Raw genomic sequence first — 21,369 nt, 5'->3', positions numbered from 1 at the left:
TGAACTTGCCCATGGTAACAGAGGCATAGGATTCTCCAACTCCCTTCTTTGGTCAAAGAATTTTGGGGCTGGGCTGGGCTGAACTGGGTGGGAAATTCTCAGTGAGTTATTTTATCTTTGGTAGGTGGCCTGAACACCTGAGGGACTGGACATCCCATGTTCAGCAATGTCAATGGCATCAGGAGGGCGCCCCAAGGGCCCCATTGCATCCCTTCATGCATCCATCCTTCTATTCATTCATCCATACATCCACCTGCCTCTGAGCTTTCATCTCTGACTTCCTAACTCCATCAGACCTCTGCGTACCATAAGACTCTGCCAGAACCGAGAAGCCAACATTTCTACATAGACTCAACCTCACCCTGTCCTAGTTTTCCAGCAAGACACTCCAAAGCCAACTGGATTTCTCCCCTGTGCTCCAAATGACTTTGTAAAAGTGCTGGAGTTAGCACCTCCCTCTGCCCTTAACTGGCTGGAACTGGTTCATTCTCCATTACTGCAAGAGAATGGATGTCTTAATAGAAGGAAGCGGGAGTGATTAGTTCGGGTTACAGCAAAAGTGTGTCATGAACTTGGATTCCTTGAAGTCAGTTTTGTCAAGTTCATGGCCCACTTTGCTACAGCATCAGAGTGAAGCATGCCTGTCTAGGTTCTCCAGTGACAGAAAGATCCTGAAGCATGGACTAACGTGCTCTCTGGAGCTTAGTACTCCTGAGCTAGATCCTGATGGGTCGCTAAGGTTCCCTTCAAGAAGACAAGGCCAGGAGACTTAGGAAGGACCAATGGTAATTTAAGTGGCTCTTAAAAAGTCATGCAACATGTTTCTGAACACTTTCTTGATCCTATTGCGAGAATGTATGTGTGCCCTCCCTGTGAGCACACTACCTGGGCATTAGGACTGAAATTCCTGAGTTCTTCCTCTCAAAATTTCTGTGCCACCAGTATTATTCCTCATTTTACAAACAGGAGGCAACTAAGACTCATACAGGGCTAACTGAGTAAGAGGCTTAAGAGGGTAAAATGGAGCAGAAATAAGCCTTAGGTGCTGCCCAGTTTACACTTCCTGGGATGGATTTTTTTTGTTTGTTTTGTTTTTTGTTTTTTTGTTTGAGATGGAGCCTCTGTCACCTAGGCTAGAGTGCAGTGGTGTGATCTCGGCTCACTGCAACCTCTGCGTCTCGGGTTCAAGCGATTTTCATGCCTCGGCCTCTCCAATAGCTGCAATTACAGGCATGCACCACCACACCTGGCTAAATTTTGTATTTTTAGTACCGACGGGGTTTCACTATGTTGGCCAGGCTAGTCTCGAACTCCTGACCTCAAATGACCCACCCACCTCAGCCTCCCAAAGTACTGGGATTACAGGCGTGAGGCACTGTGCCCAGTGGATAACTTTGTTTCTGGACAGACTGACACTGGACTTCTCTATGGCAGTGCTTCTTTCACAAGCACACACTGGGCTGAGGTCAACTCTGATAGAGTCAGATTACTAGAAAGTGGCCAAAAAAGCAGAGAGAAGAACATGAGGTAGACTTAAAGAACTTCCTTTATGTAAAGATTTGTGAATGTGAAATACCCTCCAGAAAGAGAGTGCATCTGAGAATGATGTTTAAACTAAGAAAAATGTTTAGTCTGAGATGAAGCACAAGCAAATAAGTGGTGTGAGAGGGGAGGGATGGGTAGGTGGCTTCCAAATACTTCACTTATGAATGCATAATGTTAAGATTTTTTCCCCTAGATTTTGAGGGAGTAGAGAAACTGGAAAAAATTTTAGTCGATATCTCATGTTTCATTTTAATTGAGTGACAGGTCCGAGTGTGACATCCTTCAGCACCTAGGGACAAGAGACAGCAAAGATGCTTTACAGAATGTAAGAAGATGAAGGTGACTGGGATTCAGTGAGAGAGAGGTCCCTCAGATCTGGGACCTCCCTTTATAGGGAAAGACCATATTCCATTGGTTTAGAGCTTTACTTTAAAAGCTCATTTTTTTTTTTTTCATTCTTCCATCCCTAGGAAAGTACTTAAAACCAGACCTTTTTTTTTTTTTTTTTGAGACAGAGTCTCACTCTGTCTTCCAGGCTAGAGTGCAGTGGCACGATCTCAGATCACTGCAGCCTCAACTGCCCCAGGTTTAAGCAATCCTCCCACCTCAGCCCCCAGGTAACTGGGACTACAGGCATGCACCACTATGCCTGGTTAATTTTTGTATTTTTTTGTAGAGACTGGGGTCTTGCTATGTTGCCCAGGCTAATCTTGAACTCCTGGGCTCAAGCAATCCGCCAGCCTCAGCCTCTCAAAGCACTGGGATTACAGGCATGAGCAACCGTGCCCGGTCCCAAACTAGACCGTTAACACATTAAAGAGTCTGATTTTGTTGAAGAAAATATTTGCAATAAATTCAAGACTCTTCTTATTGGTAATTTTCCACACAATCCCTCTGAAATAAGGGAGAGAATATAGATCTTTTTAACTTTATAGTTAGGAAAATTGGCCTTAGTGTGAAAGTTTTCCAGTCCATAGCTCGTGGATACCACAGCTTGCCATAGTAGCAAGATGCTTACTACCACTCCGTTTACCTCAGTGGTCCAATAGCTCTTATATCTAAGTTGAACCAGGCAGTATGCATGATTGCCTTTTTCTCTTCTTTTTTAAAAAACCCAACTCAGATGCTGCTTGCATGGCTTTTAATGAAGCTGAATGGTACCTATCACTTATTTATCCTTGACAGGTTACCTTCCACACTCTTTCTAACTTCTACATTCTTCTCATTCTTGACACTTTCATTAGAACTATATGGTTTACAAAGTATTTTCACTTAACTATTTTATTTCTTCTCTATAACTGGTCCTGTGAGGTCAATATTATGAATACTCACATTGCAAAAGAAGAAACTGAGGCTCTCTGAGGTTAAGTAGCTTTACTAAATTATAAGGAAACCTAGCTGGTAGGTAGACAGCAAGAATCCAGGTCTTCTGACTCCTCTTTCAGTTCTCTTTCCACTTAGAGCATAGCTGCTTCCTTTTCTTATTTTTTAGCTTCCATCTAACCATTGCCTGTCTTGCCTGTCCTAATGTTCTCCATCTTCTCTCACCCCTAATCCCACTCACTGCTTCTCTACCACTTTGCTTTTGGTGGATGCTAGCAATGTGCTTTGAGAGTCGGTCCTACTTTGGTTCTCTTTCTAGTTGGTTTGTACATCATTATTTCTCCTGAATTGCAACTAAACTCCTTCCTGGGAGATTTGATCATGACTGTAAATCAACAAGGTACTGTGATCACCAGCCTACTTCCAATCTCCACCCACCTCCCTGTCTCTTCCCATAATCTTATAAAAGACCCAGACTAGATGTGTGTTTCTCTGGAAGCTTTATCTGGCCTGATGTTGCTTATTAAAGGGCTTAGAAGAGTTCTCAAGGGCTATTATTATCACTTTGGAAACCCCATCTGTTGTCTTGGTGCTGGATATTTCCCATGTCTGATCCTCGGTAACACAATTCACTAAAGGCCAAGCTTGGCTCAGTCTGATTTTCCCATTCTTACTGCTTCACAGCCATGAATGTGATTGCTCAATCCAGTTGGCCCCAAGAGCACCTTGCCCTGTTGACCTTCACTGTCACCTCAGTCTTGAATCAGAGCCCCAACCTCAAACACTCCTTGCTTGTCCCTACCCCAGCCTTTAGTCTCACCACTTGTTTAATGGCATGCCCCTTTAGTTTCTCTATTCCCAAAGAGAGAATACACACTCAGACTTCCTTCTCAGTTGCAGGTTTCTCCTTAGATGTCCACCTAGAAATATTACTAGGAAAGTCACTTTTCAAAGCAGGAATATGCTGGCAAGTGTGAAGAGCAGTGCATGGTTAAGAGACAGCAGCTCCCTCCTCTCCCCCCAAAATTATTGGATCAAAACAAGAAATTCTACCCTTCTCAGAATCTGTGAGTCCTCACATAAATCTGAGGGAAAAGGTTGTGTCATTTCATCTTTGCAGGAAGAAAGAGAAGCAAGAGCTAGACACACTTCAGAATATATCTTAGTTTGTCCTTTCCCAGTTTAACATGAAAATGAAAAAACAAGAACAAAAAAACAAAAGAAGCCTTCCTCTCACCTCATTTTGTAAATGAAAAATCCCAAATTCAGTGAATTCACCTAGTCACTGCCAATGTATCTGAATAGTGCTTGGTGTGCTTGCCAGTCTGATCATCCACTCATTCTAGTAACATCTTTTTGCACCCACTCTGTCAAGCGCTAGCCTAGACCTTCAGTGTGCTGTGCAGTCATCGGTCTGAAAAACAGCATCATCCAAACCCTACTTAATCTCTAAAATCTCAGCTGGTGGACAGCTCATGATTAATTCAGCCCACTTCCTCCCCCTTAGTTGAGTTCGCAGCAGGACTCAGGAGATAAGCACTTCCAAGCAAGTCTGATTTATACATCAAACTCGGGTCTCCAGCCCAGGCCAGCTAACCCTCGGAGCCAGCAATGCTCTGTGCTTCCTCCCTGTGTCACTGCTTGGCAAGAGCTGCCTCTGCTCAGCAGTGTGTGATGGAGAGGGAGGCCGCTGAAGGCCGAGTGCTTGCAGGCTTGTGAACCGCCATCCAACACAATCCACAAACTCTTAGTCTTGCAACAGATAGAAGTATTTTCCATGTTATCATCTTCATATTGCTTTTTCTTGATTTTCCACAGCCAATCTTTTTCCAAACTCTAGAAATGTTCCTGACCACCTAAGCCCTCAACACATAATGCCTGTATGTGCTATTTTTCAGTAAACTCCTTGTTCATGTCAATAAAGTATCCCTAAAAACCACTCTCTTTGGTTTTGTTCTACTTACTAAGTGTATCTGCCCCATAGACTATGCCTTCCCCCAGCACCCCTGCCTGCTTCAAATTCCCGTACCCGATCTGTGGATATGCATGAGAATGAAAACCATGTAGTAGCCTCACATTAAACACACACTAAATGTGTGATCTAGCCTGTCTGCTTGCCTTTCCTCCTCTACCCCAATACAAAGGAACACAAGAGTCACTTATGTTCTTGCCTGACATCAAACAGGTTTCCTAACCAGGTAGCAAGGAGCTCCCTGCAAGGCTGACCTAATGAAGGGAGGAGCCAGTCTGGCTCTCAGCTCCACCAGTTTAGGGAACATAAAAGAGGAAGGCGAGGCAGTGTCTCAACATTCATCTTCCTGGAAGTGTTAAGGCCCGAAGAGGTGAAAGTCCAACAAGAAACCATCATCAGGATTCACAGTTCACCACAATCTCCTACAGCAACAGTACTACTCATCATAAGATTAAAAATCGGCCGGGCGTGGTGGCTCACACCTGTAATCCCAGCACTTTGGGAGGCTGAGGCAGGCGGATCACCTGCAGTCGGGAGTTCAAGACCAGCCTGGCCAACATGTTGAAACCCCATCTCTACTAAAAATACAAAAATTAGCCAGGCGTAGTGGCAGGTGCCTGTAGTCCCAGCTACTCGGGATGCTAAGGCAGGAGAATTGCTTGAACCCAGAAGGTGGAGGTTGCAGTGAGCTGAGATCACGCCATTGCACTCCAGTCTGGGCAACAAGAGTGCAACTCCATCTCAAAAAGAAAAAAAAAAGATTAATCATCCCAACACTTTGGTAAGCTGAGGCGGGAGGATCACTTGAGGCCAGGAGTCTAAGACAAGCCTGAGCAACATAGTGAGACCCCATCATCTCTAAAAAAAAAAAAATAGCCTGGCATGGTGGTGTGTGCCTGTAGCCCGAACTACTCAGGACACTGAGGTGGGAGGAACACTTGAGCTCAGGAGATCAAGGCTGCAGTGGGCCATGATTGCACCACTACACTCCAGCCTAGGTGACAGTGAGACCGTCTCAAAACAAAATACTTTAGTATAATACCAGCTGCCATACTAAGAACGATGTGTTGTTTTAAATGTATTATCTCTGAAACACTGAGGCTTGGAATGACAGATGGGGCATAAGGCCACACAGTTGGTAAACAGTGATGCTGCACGTTGTACTCAGATCTGACTCCAAAACTTACCCATTCCAGTTGATCAGGCGGCCTCCCTCCCGCCTGTGAGAAGGTGGATGGCTGCGTGTATGTGTATGTGTGTGTGTACAAGCGTACCTACACACACATGCCTTCACGACTTGCTGTGAGTCTACTTGGGAAGACCAGAAACATCTGAGTTGACGAGCCCTCATAAATCAAGCAATAAATACACACACCATTTATTATTGTAGTTCAATACTTTTTTCTTTTTAATTCATACTGTACGTCCATGGCTCTAGCTACTTTACATTAAGATTTGGCTGGGCAGCCTTGTGTGTTTCTAGGTACTAGCAGTAAGTGTTCCGACCTTGCGCACAGCGCCAGGCAAAGTACAGTTACAGATCCAAATACAGACGGCCAGACAACTCGACTGCACTTGACCCGTGTTCTTTCCCATAGATGGCCCAGTGCAGGTGTTGGGGCTGCTCCCTCTGCCTCACCCCACTCCACCTCATGTCAGGATTATCCAGGGGCCGCTATGGCCTCTGACCCATCCCTCCCCACCTTGGAGTCTAGGTTGAGTTGGGGAAAAAGCACCATGGGTTTGGGAAGATGGTCTGGTCCATGCAGAGAGTGGTCTGGCCCTTGAGTGCAGGGTAGGAAAATGTGGGGAGCCACAAGCTATTGTTGGCAAAAATGGCTGCTTTGACTATGCAATCTCAGCACGTGGCACCCAAGCCCCAGGCCAATGCCCCAGACAGCTGCCTTGCCTGGAGCAGAGGCCACCCTTTTGCTCCTGCAATGTCTTATTGTATTGAGAGAAGCAAGGAGGGCTGAAGAATGACAACGTTCTTTAAGCCTTCGAATGTTGGGGAGATCGTCCAGCATCAGCTCCTCCTGGCCGGCAAGGTGCTGCTCATCAGCTGCCAAGACTCCAGTCCGGGCTCCAGGGCCTGCTGAGGATCTCCAGTCACAAGACCCCAGAGCTGTTGCACAGAACATCAAAACAGGGAGCTGGCTGGGCCCTTCACAACCATGGCCAGAGCAGAAGTGAGGTAACAAGGCTGGGCAGAGCAGTGGGAAGGGAGCTCTCTAAACAGTGTGCAAATTCCTGCTCTGCACTATGACAGCAAGCAGGGGTCTTAAAAGATGGCCTTCCAAGAAAGTGCTCCTCAGACCCAAAATGCATCTTCTGGAAGAAAACACAGAGGTGAAGGGGATTGGGGCCAACCTGCTGGAGGTTGGGGGAATGAAAGTCAAGGATGTGAAGTGGTGAATGGGATGATTGTCCCATAGCCTAGAGACAAGTGGTGAGGGTGGGGAGAATCAGGAAGGGGCCCCGGGGTTTCCTCCTGGAGGAGGCAGGCAGGGTATGAGGTGTAGGGAGACCAGAGCCCTGCTGTCTGGGGGAGGGAGAAGAGTGCTATTTCTCCTGGGGGCAGTAGGAGAAAAGGGCTGGCTTTGGCTGCCCTGCAGAGCTTAAAGAAGCGGCATGGTATGGCACAGAAAGTACCCTTCTGGGACCACAAGCATCCAGAAAGATACTTCCCCTAGTCCCTTCTCCAGGACCTCATCCTAGGGATGCTGCCTGGAAATGTAATAGGTATAGTTCAAGTTTGGGTGGGGGGCATGGACACGGAGAGAATCCACTTCTCACAAAGCACTCCTCTTGAGCTCTCTTGGTCCTCCCCATGTCAGTTTAGGTTCTTAGCGTCAGTGCTCTAAGGCAAACCCAAGGGTTTTAGCCAAAGCTTCATACTAAATCCAAACCCTATCTAGACCAAAGAGAAGTGCTAGGACCAGAAGTGGTTTCTCTCCACTGTTTCTTCTACCAGTAAGGAGGAAGGACAGACAGATGAAAGGCTTCACAGAGCCTAGAGATAGAAGATGAGCTCCATTGAAAACAATGTTCTTCTCCCAACTTAGAGAAAGTCCAAAGGAAGATCCCTCCACAAACTAGGCCAAAGAAGGAAGAAACTCTTCTAGGTGAATACTGAGCAATACATCAAGCTCGATCTCTCTCTCTCTCTCTCTCTCTCTCTCTCTCTCTCTCTCCTACTGGGCCTCCCCAGCCCTCCTAGCCACCTAAAGAATATATTTTAACCACCCTGGGTCTCCTGGGAATGCAGACACTGCCCTACCACGCCTCCAAATACTGGGAAGTTTCAGCCTCTGGGCTTGTTCCCTCCTGGCAGAGTAACTGAGAAATTCCACCCAGTCTTCTCAGCCTCTGGCCTAACCCCCAAGATGATGTCAAAGCTAGAACCTACCTTAAAGATGATCTAGCCCCACTCCCTCCTGTGACAGGAGGATACTGAAGCTCAGAGACGGGAATGACTTGCCCAAGGCCACAGAGCTTAGTCAGTGGAAAAGTCAGGACCCAGGCCCAGGTCTCCAAACCATCAGTGCAATGCTCTTACACAGAGCTTCAGGCAGCTGATCTTGCTGGCCTGAGATGTAATCCTCTTGTTCCCAAAGAGGTGGATGGGGAAGGGAGAGAGTTGCACCCATGATTAGCTTGTCTGAGGCCAGTCTTGTCAATTCTTTCACAGTAAGCTGTAATGGAACCTTAGATCCTATAGTAGTTCTTCACCTCATTAGAAACGGCAAATTCTTTAAAATTGAGTGCAAACTCTCAAACATTGTACCATATGAGTCATTACAGAAAGACTCCTGCGTGTCCCTAGTAAACAAAAACAAACACAAAAAGCACTGGCTGGAAGAAGTTACATAAGTAGTGATTTTTTGATGCTCCCTTGTAGACAGCAACTAGCCAGGCTAATGGCCAGGAATACAATGCTATTTATTTGTTTCACTCCCAGACTTATCTGCAAGGGTGAGTTAAGATCTCTTTCACAAGCTATTAACCAAGGGGGAAGAGATTTTGTTTGGGAATGAAGAGAGTTGTTGGTTTTCTCCTGGTATGATAGTCAAAAAATTATTGGTACAGAGAGAGCCTACAAGAGACCCACAATCCTTAAAGGTCATTCCCTATGTGCACACATTGTCTACTGGGTTCAAATCACTAAAAAACCAAGAGGAGGGTTCTTCTGATATACTCAGTACTGCCCTCCCTGCCACCTTCTCCTCCTGGGAATGGTCCTGAGAGGTAAAGCAGAAGCAGAACAACTCCCTGTGGCCAGGTCTGCTCTGTCACTTGACTCCAAACAAAGAACCCTTTTAAAGTCATCCCACAGGTTCCACCATGGCACCTTTCATAATTAAATAACTTAAGTAAATAATTATGTGTGGAATAAATTCAGGAATCTCCAATTTTTGCATTCAAAACTTTCTGGGAATAGTTTTGGCTTCTGACTGTGCCAAGGGGGAGATTTCCAGCAGTCTGCACCATGCCTCCTTCTTTGGCTCAGAGCCCATGAGCCTTGATCCCTACCATTGTCCCTTACCCAAAGTCCTAGACAAGAAGTGAACAAGGACACACTGGGCTGTGCGTGTAGGCACTCTTCACAGGGATTACATGAAACTGCATTTCCTCCCATCTCCTCTTCTAGAGGAGGAATACCTGCTGTAGCTGATGACTTGGAGCCTCCTCACCCTCCTCCCTTGGAGGATGACCTGGGCATGGACCTTCCTGTTTTCTGATCCTGCCCTTAGGGAAATACCAAGGCCTTATCTTCACATGGAAAAGTCAAAAACTGTAATTGCCACAGGGAATTAAAGGCCATTCTAAGAGAAAGATACAACTTTGTGGGGTAGATGAGTGATAAAATCTTCTGTCTTTTGGGCTGATGTTCTGGGACATCTGGGACATCTGGGGTTCCTTCTGCCCCTGCATCAAGAAGCCCAGGAGAAGAACAAGCAAGACTGAAGAGCTCTGCATGCCAAATTGGCTGTGACTCTTTCATGAATCTCCACAAGCTCTGCCTGGAGCTGGTGGGACTCTTTTGATCATTATATGAAGAAATAGTAGTTAGTGTATGAGGGATGATGAATGTGCCCAGAGGGCCCCATGAATTCAGATAAATGCATGGTGCTAGTGGGCCAACGCTGAAAAGGCCCTGAATGTCTCACTCTTTGAAGCCAGTGCCTTCTACTCCTTAATGATCTTACACCTCTGTGGGGCCAGAGACCAGAGCAGGATTTGTACTCCATCCCCTGCCAGAACCCCCATTCCCAAGTCTGAGAAACTCAGGATTTGGAATGACTCCCTTGGGGCATAGATTTCACTTGGCCTTTTCCTGCCCAAACACATGCACCTTTGCCAGTTCCTTCCCTCCAATGGCTTAGATGCTTTTTCCATGTGCAAGCTATCTCAGACAGTTGTCTCCATTGGCTAATGCTGGTTCATTCCAAGAGCAAATGACGCTGGCAACCCATCTTGGTGCTCACCACTCACAGTGTTCTGTGGGTAAACCCTGCACCCCGGACGTGGCGAGGGCCTTCTCTTCCTCTCTCAAATCCTGGAGGGCCCAGCACACCCTGACTTACCCTGGAAATCACACTGACAGCTCTAAGGGAAGGCCTCAGAGCCACAGACCTGACTTGCTTAGAAGCACTAAAAGAGGTTTAATAAGGTCGAAAATGCTCCACCCTGGCTAATAAACAATGTGCTCTTAGGGCACAGAAAACAATAGGACTTTAGGCACTAAAAAGTGACACTTCGCCCAGATCCAGCCTGGGAGAAGACCAGAGAGAAAGTGGGTGGGAAAGTAAGACATTCCCAGCCATTACTGGGTCCACACCCTACACAGGTCGGAGGAAGGTGCAGGGGTGACGGAGGAGAGTATCCTTCAGAACACGAGTCTTGGGAGCCTGCCACCCCACAATGCAGCCTTCCTAGCTTTCTAAGCATCCTCTCCATCTGATGCTCAGTACGGTCCGGATCACGTGGGTGGCCAACCCTAGTAGTTTAGCCTGGGCTCCCTTGATGTGTCTGTGTTCCCAAGAGAAGGCCTGGGGAAGTCTGGGGTAGGGAAGAAAAGCTTCTCTTTTATTTTGGAAACAAATCAAAAGGGGATCAGGGAACGAAGCACCTTAAGCAATGCCGTCTTCAGACCTCTTTTTGAGACCCTAGGGTCTTCACAGGCGTCACTTTGGCTCAACATTTCCCTTCTAAGAGCCAAGAATGGCCAGCAAGGGAAGGGGTGGGGAACAGAGGGTGGGAGGAGGGAGATCAGGGGCGGTCGGTGCTGAGAGGCGGTTCCTGCCCTCCTCAGCTGCTCCACCCCAGGAAAACGCTGCTCCGGCCAGCACAGGGAGCGGGAGGGCCCGCTCCTTCTCCCTGGTACATAGGCATGATCTCTTTTTTAAAATCTGTATATAATATATATTTATATTCTGTATATATATATATTTATATATATATTTATATGGTCTATGTACACGTATTGCACAGGCCTCTTGCAGCCACCCTGTTCCTGCCTTGTCAATGATAGCGATTCCTCTTTTCTTCACTTTCCGACGTGTAGTCGCGGGACCTGATGCCGTTCTGAAGGTTGATGAGTGAGTCCTTCATCTGCAAGACAGAAAACCCCACCCCAGGCCTGGGTCTGCGCTTTCAGTGGGATTCTCCACCAAGCAGCCCTCTCCCCACACCCGCCTAGGGCAGGCCTCCAACCACGCCACGGGGCTGAAAAGAGTTGGGCACCTAAAGCAAGGCTGGTTCTCTGGGCACGCTGTTTCAAACAGAAAGGGGACAGTCAGGCTGGGCGCGGTGACTCACACCTGTCATCCCAGCACTTTGGGAGGCAGAGGTGGGAGGATCGCTTGAGGCCGGGAGTTTCAGACCAGCCTGGGTAACACAGAGAGACCCCATCTCTATAAAAAATTTAAACATTAGCCAGCTCCTGTGATATGCACCTGTAGTCCTAACTACTCAGGAGGCTGGGGTGGGAGAATGGCTTGAACCGGGGAGTTCGCAACTGCAGAGAACTATGACTGCACCACTGCACTTCAGCCTGGGCAGCAGAGCAAGACCCTGCCTCTTAAAAAAAGAGAGAGAGAGAGGGAAAGGGAGAGGGAGAGAGAAATAAAAGAAAAAAAGAGAGGAAGGAAGAAAGAAAGCAGACAATCTAGCATGGCAAGCCCTTGGGTAGGGCTTACTGGGTCTCAGTGCTGAATCAAGAACTCTCTTGAAGTGTTCAATTGTTACAAAGAGCCTCTCAGGCTGTCACTGACTTGATCTACTCATTTAATCTGGTTTCCCTGATGATCCTTAGTATACCACATGCCTGTCTTTGTACATTTAGCCACACTGTTCCTCCCACCTGGGAATCTTTGTGCTCTTGCCTATGCCAATCTCACCCATCTGCTAAGGCTCAGAACAAATCCAAACTTTCTCCAGCTCTCAATCATCCTTCTCCTTCATGGTCTCTCACACAGCACACTCAGGCTCTGGACTTCAGTCATCTTTCGTTGCTTGGTTTCATGTTTGCTAGGACTAGAACTGTGTCTAATCCTTCTCTTGTGCATCCAGGGCACCACGCAGAGAACTAGGTAGGTTCCTAGTTGGTACCCATATCAGCAAATTAACATTTTTAGGTCATAGACTGCAGTCTAAATGGGAGACTAGAATGGAGCCCGGCAGGAGAATTCTAAAATGGCCCATCACACCACATATTTAAATACTCACATATTTACATACTGTCTCTGGGTAAACTGCTCTGTTACAACATAAGACAACATTTCTGGGGTAAATGGTTACAGATTTGGGGAAAGTCTGGTCTCCCTGCTTAGTCTACCACTTTCTTCTAGCTGGTTCATTTATATCTTCTGCTTAAGACAGAGGACGAGGCCATTCTGTTATTTAAAAGTTACTTTTAAAGAGATTGAAACAAAACAACTCTCTTAATACTTGTAGGGTAGAATCTACTAGGCTGTAAGTCTGACAGCCCCAACCCCCAAGTTAATGAGCCCCATTCTGAAATAGAATTCTAGAGTTGGAAGAGACCCCTGGGTCATCTAGTCCAACTGTCCCAGTTTAATCTATAAGTTCTTTATCCATCATCATCTAGTTACCCCTTGAACACTTTCAATGTTGGAATCTCAGTTCTCTACAGTAGCCTGTTCCATTGCTGGACAGCATTAGCCACAAGTTGTCTGCATTTGATGATGAAGAAAAATGACTTTCTTAAACTTCTAGCCCTAGTTCAGTAGTTCAGTGCTCTGGAGTTTTCCAGTAAATCTAACCCTTGACACCTGTTGGCCTGGGTGTCTGAAGACCACCCTGTTCTCCTCACCCCCGTGTTCCCTTCTCCTGGGTTTGTCCTCAGTTCCATCAATGATTCTTGAAATGGTAGGGCTTCTAAACTCCTCACTATGCTTTTTGTCTTCTTTTGGTTAAAAAAAAAAAAATGCCCTCCTTAAGTATGGTGACAAAGTTAAACACATTCAACTGGGTCCTGAGAGCTGCATTAGGATTCTTCCCCACCCCCTCCTTTTTTTTTTTTGAGATGAAGTCTCACTCTGTCGCCCAGGCTGGAGTGCAGCCCAGGCGACATCTCAGCTCACTGAAACCTCCGCCTCCCAGGTTCAAGCAATTCTCCTGCCTTAGCCTCCCAAGCAGCTGGGATTACAGGCGTGCACCACCATGCTCTGCTAATTTTTATATTTTGAGTAGAGACAAGGTTTTGCCATGTTGGCCAGGCTGGTCTCAAACTCCTGACCTCAAGTGACCTGCCCTCTTCAGCCTCCCAAAGTGCTGGGATTATAGGCATGAGCCACCACGCCCAGCCTCTTTCTCCTTATTTAGAGCTAAGACCAAACAATGCAAGGAAATAACGTTTAATTTTAATGAGCACCACCCATATGCCATCAAATCCTGATGACAGTTCCATGAAGCTACAATTACAATTCCTATTTTATAAATGAAGAAATGGAAGCTCAAGGTCCCTTGCTCACGGTCACAAAATTAGTTAGTGGCAAGGCTGGGATGCCATCTCTGGCTGGTCACAAAACGTCAGAAAGGCAACTCTTTAGGGAGAGAAGTTGTCACGTAGCAGGGTAAATCCTGAGTCTATCACTTTCTAATTCTCTTGCACAGCAAAGGCAGGTTCTTGCTCTCTAGGCAACCACATGGAGGCATATTTTATAAGATACTAAACTATTCTGGGCAAGCAGGAAGCTCCCTCCCCCAAGGAAACTAGGCTAATTTTTGATTTTGCCTCAGGATGATTTGCCTAAATAGTTGATCTCGTTTTGCGGGGGGGAATACAGGCAAACTGTACGACAAAGATGATGCTACGACAAGAAGACATAGTACAGCCATCTTCCCAGACTATCAGTGCAGTGCCACCGACTGTCAAAGGAGGGGGCGGTGAACATTTGAAAAAACTCAAAGACATGCCCTCTGGGAAGACAAATCTCTGTAAAAGGGTTGAGGGGGTTCTCTGTTTAAATGTCTGTCAGATGGTTATGGTTACCAAAAATAGAAATAAAAAGAGTTCTCCTTCCAACTAACCTACAGCTTTCCTGGTGCACATTCAGTGGGTCATTTTATTGTTATTATTTTTTAGAATACACCTGCATTTCTAGCAGCCCACTCAAGGAAGGCTTTCCATTTAGAACAATGCATGGCTTGGAGGAAGAATGAATTGGAGGGAGAAGTCTGGAGGGTGGTGATAGAGACGAGGATCTTTCTCACAGCATAAGGGAAGGAGTCCCTGCTCCCAAAGACTGGGGCAAGCAGCGAAGGTGGGTATCTCACCTGGTCAAGGAGCATCACTGAGGATTTGATGATCTCCCTCCATTTTTGGAGCTCAGTATCGTGGTACTTTTGTTGAGACTCTAAGAGCTGGGCCCATTCTGTCTGAGACTGGGGTAACCTGTGGGGTAGAAGAAGGGGTACCCCAGCAGCTGGAGTTATGCTCAGCGAACTGTCCTGTGCTCCCAGACCCCTAAAGGACAGAGAGTCACATCAGAGTGCTTTGTCCTCTGCCCACTGCCCCTGGTTCCCCTGTGCCCCAGATCAGAAGTGGGCTGAAACTATAGGGAGAGATTCTGAGTTTCCCTGTGGGGTCTTCCCAGAGGGCTATCCCTTGGGCAAGGGCAGTGAGGCAGTTCCAAGGAGACTGGGAGACAGGTGTCATGGCACTGGGTGGGATGAAGGTGGAGGTGAGGGGACGAGGCCAGGATTACCTTTCTTGGAGCCTTAGACCCTGCCAAGCAGTGAGGGTCTGCGTGGTGTATTCCAACATCCAGAGTTTGTAGAAGAGCATCATGTTAAGGATGACCAGCAGCACCAGACTAGGAAGGAGACATGGGGAAAAAAACCAACAGCAGTGAGATGTCATCTGAGCCTAGGGCATCCCCCATCCCACAGGCTGCTGTCCCTGACCAGTGGGCCATCCAAAGCATTGCAGTGAGTGAGTGAGTGAGCGGGAGGGATGCAGCACGGGGGAGAGAGGAAGAAGCAACCTAATCTGGACGGGCCAGGATACAGGGGAGAGCCATGGAGAGGGGCGTGGGATGAAGGCACTAGAAAGGAGAGATACACAGGCACCCAGAACCTGGGCACCTGGGGGAAGAGAGGTATGGTGGGAAGGAAGAGAGATGAGGGGTAAAGGAGTAATCATAGAGCCAGTACCTGAAACAGATCCTAACGGGAGCAAGGAAGAAAAATGGGGAGGAGGCAGAGGTTAGAAACAGGCAAGTGTGGGGAAGGGGAAAACTGCACTGAAAATCAAGCTGGGAGCGAGTGAGAGTATATGAGAAAAAAAATACTAGAAGCAAAGACACAATGGATGAGAAGACCCAGCAAGGACAGGGCACGAGAAAGCAACAGACAGACTCTTAGTATTTCACGGGTGCTAAATTGAGAAAAGATTCCCCCTACCAACCCGACCTTAGGACGTAATTGAAGGGTGGGACTGAATTCCACTGCGTCCCTAGCTCTGCCAGTGATAGCTCCTCAGACATTAGCAGAACTTCCCGCAAGCTGCAGACTTCCCTGCCTCAACCTGATACGAGCTGGCAGGGATCATGGAGACAGGCTGAGGTTTCCCAGAGTCTGGGTCAGAACTGGTGAGAGACAGGGGAGGCAAGGATCATCCAGGGGCTGGAGGGGCTGTGGGGAATGAGGAGTCACAGAGAGACTGCAGGAATTCCCTCCTTCTCTCAGCCTCACTGGCTGCCTAAACATCACTGTATTACAAGCTCATAGGATGGAGAGATGAAGACATCATCGTGGGTAGAGAGGATCCAGAGACACACAAAACTGGATGCAAACCCTGGCTCACCACTTAAAACTCTCTTAACTTTTGATCAAATTTCCTAGCTTCTCCGACCTAGGGACAGTAACACCTATCCTACTGGGATTGTTCTGCAGATGAAAGGGAATATATAATAAACTATCCTGGTACACTGTAGGCCCTACACAAAGGGTAGTTCTTATCACTAATGGGGGAGATGTGGACACACATAAGAAGAGAGAAGATGACAAAAAACGAGAAGATAGGCCGGGCATGGTGGCTCACGCCTGTAATCCCAGCACTTTGGGAGCCCAAGGTGGGTGGACTGCTTGAGCTGGGAAGTTCGAAACCAGCCTGGGCAACACAGCAAAACCCCATCTCTACAAAAAAAATTTTTTAAAATTAGTCGGGTGTGGTGACATGCACCTGTGGTCCCAGCTACTAGGGAAGCTGAGGCAGGAGGATTGCTTGAGCCCGGGAGGTGGAGGTTACAGTGAGTTGAAATCATGCTACTGCATTCCAACCTGGGCAACAGAGTGAGAACCTGTCTCAAAAAAAAAAAAAAAAAAAAGAAAGAAAGAAAAAGAGATAAAAGAGAGATGGATAAAAAACAGCAAAGAAAGAAAGCCTATGCGATGCCTTAGGGTTTTCAAAGCATATGCCTGTGCAAGAGGTACTGTGTTTCTCATCCGTGCTTCTGGTACTGTGGAAGGTGGACTTCTTTAAACTGGCAGCCACAAGTTTCTGGGGCTGCTGTCTTCTCAGGCCTCTCTGAGTTGTCCGCAAGGCCTTTAAAACTTTTGTGTTGAATTTCAATGCCACGGTCTTTAATTTTATCAGCACACACTGGGTCATCTGAACACCCGCCTCTTCAGCACAGCCTGCTCATGATCTTGGTGCCTGCATTTGGGTTTATGTTTGCAATCCTGTCTGTGCTAAGTGAAGGTCAAGGGATACCCCTGTGTGCTGTCTGAGTGAAGGCTGCACAGTGGTCGACACAGGGAAAGGAGGTGGCTGAGTCATGCTGTAGCAGGCACGTGGGGGCAAGAGCCTGCCAGACACAGAGCAAGCTGTGCTGTGTCAGCCCGTCCCACACGCAGGCTGTCAGCAGATACTCGGCCTGGATCCTGTAGCACTGAATTAGAGTCTGATCATTCTAAACTTACAAAACCAAAAAGTTAGTTGATAACATGCTATACAATTTGCTTAGGAGTGCAGGCCTTCTCTACTTAAAGTCAAAATGCAGAAAAAGCTTAAACACAGAACCAACCTGAGGTTACAGTGCTCTACAAACCGAAATCCAATACAAGAGATTTAATGTAACAGAACAATGGCATGAATCACATTAAATCGATGTTGCTAAGTGTGACTTTTACTAGTTTTACATTTATTTATTTATTTATTGAGATGGAATCTTGCTCTTCAGCCCAGGCTGGAGTGCAGTGGCATGATCTCGGTTCACTGCAAGCTCTGCCTCCCGGGTTCAAGTGATTCTCCTGCCTCAGCCTCCCAAGTAGCTGGGACTACAGGCACCTGCCACCACACCCGGCTAATTTTTTGTATTTTTAGTAGAGATGGGGTTTCACCGTGTTAGCCAGGATGGTCTCGATCTCCTGACCTCATGATCCACCCGCCTCAGCCTCCCAAAGTGCAGGGATTACAGGCGTGAGCCACCATGCCCGGCCTACAGTTACTTTTGTTTTTAATTTTGTAATAATATCTTCATTTCTTATGCTGTCATCAGAAGAATTTTGCATCTACTTTTATGTGACATATTCAAGTCACTGAAAGAGTCCACCTTACCTTCCTCATGGCTTCCCCTCCTGTAAGTGATCCCCAGGGCCATCCTAGACCTTGTCTTCTTTGTCACACTCTATACTCTCTATGGATGCTTTCATTCACACCATGGCTTTAATGCTATGGATAATTAAGCAGTGACTGCAGCTTATACTTGTCATCCGAGCTCCAGGACCACATCAGCACAAATCTGTCACCTCTTCCTGGATAACCTATGGCACCTCAGACATACTTGGAACTGTTAATGTTTTCTTTGGAAATGCTTTGCTAAATTCCAGATGTCTGTGAATGACACGACCATGTATGGTCCCTCGAGTCAGTAGTTCATCTTCCTTCCCTACACAACCCGATGGGTGGTGAGTCTTTGCCTCCCAGCTCCAGGCCTTCATCCAACCTGACAGCTGCTCTCACCTAGATCTCACAGCTCACTCTGACTGACCTCCCTACCTCCAGTCTTTACTACTTGAATCCATCTGACATATTGCTGTCAGAGTGATTTTCTCTTTGGTACAAATCTGACCATGTCACTCCTGGGCTTCCATCAGAGCTTCCTGAGGGTGAGGCTGTACTCTGCCTCTGCCTCTCAGAGAATGCTTCAGTGAGGCCAGGGTCACAGAAGCAAGACTGAACTAGAGACAATCTGGTGCACAGTGCGCAGCAGGTAGAGCCTACATCTGGCCAGCTGCAATGCTCCCATCCACCTATGCCCCACACTCTTGAAGCATACACACATCCAAGGAAGGCATGGGACTGTGCAGTGGGCGGGGCCAAGTGGAAGAGCTGTCCTTAGATGTCCTAGTGCTTCCTGCCCAAAATGGTTGAATAAAGCCCTGGGCAGCTGATGGCATGGACTCATTCCTCAGACAGCTAACTGTTCTCCCATCGTATGTCTTCATTTCTTTTGACTTTACTTTTCCCTAGCACAGCATCTTTCTTCTTTATTTATTTATTTTTATTTTTTTATTTTTTTGAGACAGAGTCTTGCTCTGTTGCCCAGACTGGAGTGCAGTGGCGCGATCTCGGCTCACTGCAAGCTCTACTTCCTGGGTTCATGCCATTCTCCTGCCTCAGCCTCCCAAGTAGCTGGGACTACAGGCGCCTGCCACCACGCCCGGCTAATTTTTTGTATTTTTAGTAGAGATGGGGTTTCACCGTGTTATCCAGGATAGTCTCGATCTCCTGACCTCATGATCCGCCCGCCTTAGCCTCCCAAAGTGCTGGGATTACAGGTGTGAGCCACTGTGCCCGGCCAGCACGGCATCTTTCTATGCAAGTTACTGAGCCTACTGTTTTATAATATCATAGCAATTATTATAAATAGTCTACATTAAAATAAGCATCCACTTTTCCTGTATCGTAGGCATTGATTTTGTCTGGCTACCCTGCCAACGTGTGGGCTCTGTGAGTGCACAGTTCCAGTGCCTGGCACAGAGCAGACACTCAGAACATCTAATGAACGAATGGACTCCTAAAATGCCCTCTAGCATTTCCCTGTTCGCATTTAACCATCTGTGCAGGAATTTCAAACCTTCTGTCTCTCTCACCCACTTGAAACTGAATCCCTGAAGGGTATGGATGCTGCATGAAGCATTTTCTTCTGAAGGCCTAGCATACAGTAAATGCTGAACAAAGCAGAGAAAAAGAAGCAAAGAGGTAAGCAACAGGCAGAGCAACCAATCCAGACAGAGAAGACTAAAGGACACAGACAAAGCCAGGGAAAACAGTAAGGGTGCTCAGATGCTTCAAGAGACGAGGGCTGGGGCACCAGGCTGGAAAGGGAAGGTGGTGAGGGCAGGAGAGGAGAACCTAGAGCCCCTTACACACAGCTGATAACCAGCAACAGCTTGGACACGCTCTGCAGGTGGAAACCATTGGGGGTGTCCTCGGGGATATGCCGCGTCTGCGTGGAACCTGTGGGGAGAATTAAAGAGACCATCACCATGGTGACCCACAAGCCCAACAACTGCTGGCGAGGACACTGGTCAAACAGCAAACTTCAAAGACTGATGGAAAAATGTCCACGACACTGCGACAGCAACGATGTGCTAGACACTGCCAGCTCTCCAAGAGGAGAAGGTAAAATCCTCAAGGGCAAGGTCATAGGTTGGGTCAGGTAATCATTGAACAAATGAGCAAACAGGCCCATGTAGCCAGGATATACAGGCCCAGGACAAAGTGATCTTCAGCTACGGGAGGGGACATGGCACTGGACTAGGACTAAAGACAGCTAGCTTTTGGCTCTGGATCTATTCCTAGGAAGCTACATGATGGTGGACAAGTCATGTAAGCGCTCTGAGAGTCAGTTTACTCAAATGCAAGGTCAGTCAGAAATCTTAAAGGCAAAACATGTAACATGGAAGTGCTAGGGGTGAAGCTAGGGGGCATGCAGAAGACTGGCACTCTCCCCCGACTCTCCCCTCTTCTTCTGCCTCCCCTGTCCCTATCCAGCTCAATTAGTTGGTCTCTAAGGCCCCTTAGAGTCCCAGGTTTCCAGCATTCAGCAAAGACAAGGATGTGAATGGCTGGGTGGGAAGAGGAAGAAATATTAAGGGAGTCCATGGTCTGAGAGGGCAAGCCTGGATTGGCCCATGGTGGTGAAGTGAAGGGGGACTGTCTTGAACTCCCTGGTCTTTGTGTAATGAGATAATCTCTGTGGTCTGAGCTGTGGGATCTCCTTAGTGTATTTCCCAAGAACTTGGAAGCTTCATACTTGAGCCTATGCAGGTAGCCATGGAACTAGGGCAACACGAAAGAATAAACACTAAGGCAGCTTTTGTAAATTAGAGCACACATATGGGTTCAGTTGGGGCTGAGGAACTTAAAGAGCAAAGAGAAACAGAGCATTGGGAGCCTCAGATTTAGTGACTTATGTTCAAATTACATACAAATTATATCCAAGGTGCAAAATGAGTGTGCATGTGTGTGCCTTGGTGTGGGCATGCAGCTCCAGCCCAAAGCTCAATTCACCCCAGCTGTCCCCACCTGGCACACACCTGCCACATGTTTGATCCTGTGGCCCACATCCTCATCTGTGGGGGTGGTGACTGGGCTCATCACCTCTTCCAGGTGAGGGACTCGCAGGTGGGCATGGGGACGCTTCCTCCTCCGCACCGTCGTAGTCTTGCTGGCCTTCTCTTTGGGAGATTGTCTGTGCATCTCAGCCAAATAAGTGCTCTCCGTTTTGGCCAGCTCGCTCTCTATCAGAGAAAAAAGGGCCACAGGAGAGGCTACCTTCAGCCCTCCAGATGCAACTCTCTGCAGAACCATTTTCCTATTCTGTATTCTGGGAAGTTGGGTGGGTGGGTTGATGACCCTCAGAGATGTCAATGAGCCTCAGGAGGTACTTCTGGGACCCAACCCCAGTCAAACCCTTCCTCCGGGGTTGTTCAGCATTGCAAGGAACCATATGTTCCCAATATCTGCACCCTCATGTATACAATTTGGG

General features: G+C 47.4%; 2 protein-coding genes across 16 annotated transcripts in view; one reads left to right on the top strand and one right to left on the bottom strand.

Moving 5' to 3' along the window:
• The window catches only part of SCN3B (sodium voltage-gated channel beta subunit 3), a 28,574-nt gene extending 23,762 nt beyond the window's left edge, over positions 1 to 4,812 (top strand). The window contains exon 7 of the mRNA XM_033205751.1: positions 125 to 4,812. The gene's annotated coding sequence lies outside the window, so the exon portion shown is untranslated. The remainder of the gene's footprint in view (positions 1 to 124) is intronic.
• A 1,409-nt stretch (positions 4,813 to 6,221) lies between these two features.
• The window catches only part of GRAMD1B (GRAM domain containing 1B), a 284,882-nt gene continuing 269,734 nt past the window's right edge, over positions 6,222 to 21,369 (bottom strand). For 8 of the 15 annotated variants that reach the window (XM_033203816.1, XM_033203810.1, XM_033203815.1 and 5 more), the window contains 6 exons: positions 20,918 to 21,121; positions 19,745 to 19,835; positions 15,524 to 15,535; positions 15,076 to 15,183; positions 14,645 to 14,834; positions 6,222 to 11,455 (listed from right to left, as the gene is read on the bottom strand). In XM_033203816.1, the coding sequence (XP_033059707.1) occupies positions 11,366 to 11,455; positions 14,645 to 14,834; positions 15,076 to 15,183; positions 15,524 to 15,535; positions 19,745 to 19,835; positions 20,918 to 21,121 (695 nt within the window). In that variant the 3' untranslated portion in view covers positions 6,222 to 11,365. The remainder of the gene's footprint in view (positions 11,456 to 14,644; positions 14,835 to 15,075; positions 15,184 to 15,523; positions 15,536 to 19,744; positions 19,836 to 20,917; positions 21,122 to 21,369) is intronic. The other 7 variants (XM_033203818.1, XM_033203813.1, XM_033203822.1 and 4 more) reach the window with 3 other exon arrangements.

Source organism: Trachypithecus francoisi, unplaced genomic scaffold, assembly GCF_009764315.1.
Source record: "Trachypithecus francoisi isolate TF-2019V2 unplaced genomic scaffold, Tfra_2.0 Lachesis_group8, whole genome shotgun sequence".
NCBI lineage: Eukaryota > Metazoa > Chordata > Mammalia > Primates > Cercopithecidae > Trachypithecus > Trachypithecus francoisi.
The sequence above is the reverse complement of the archived record's forward strand: the minus strand, read 5'-3'. Positions and strand labels throughout refer to the sequence as shown.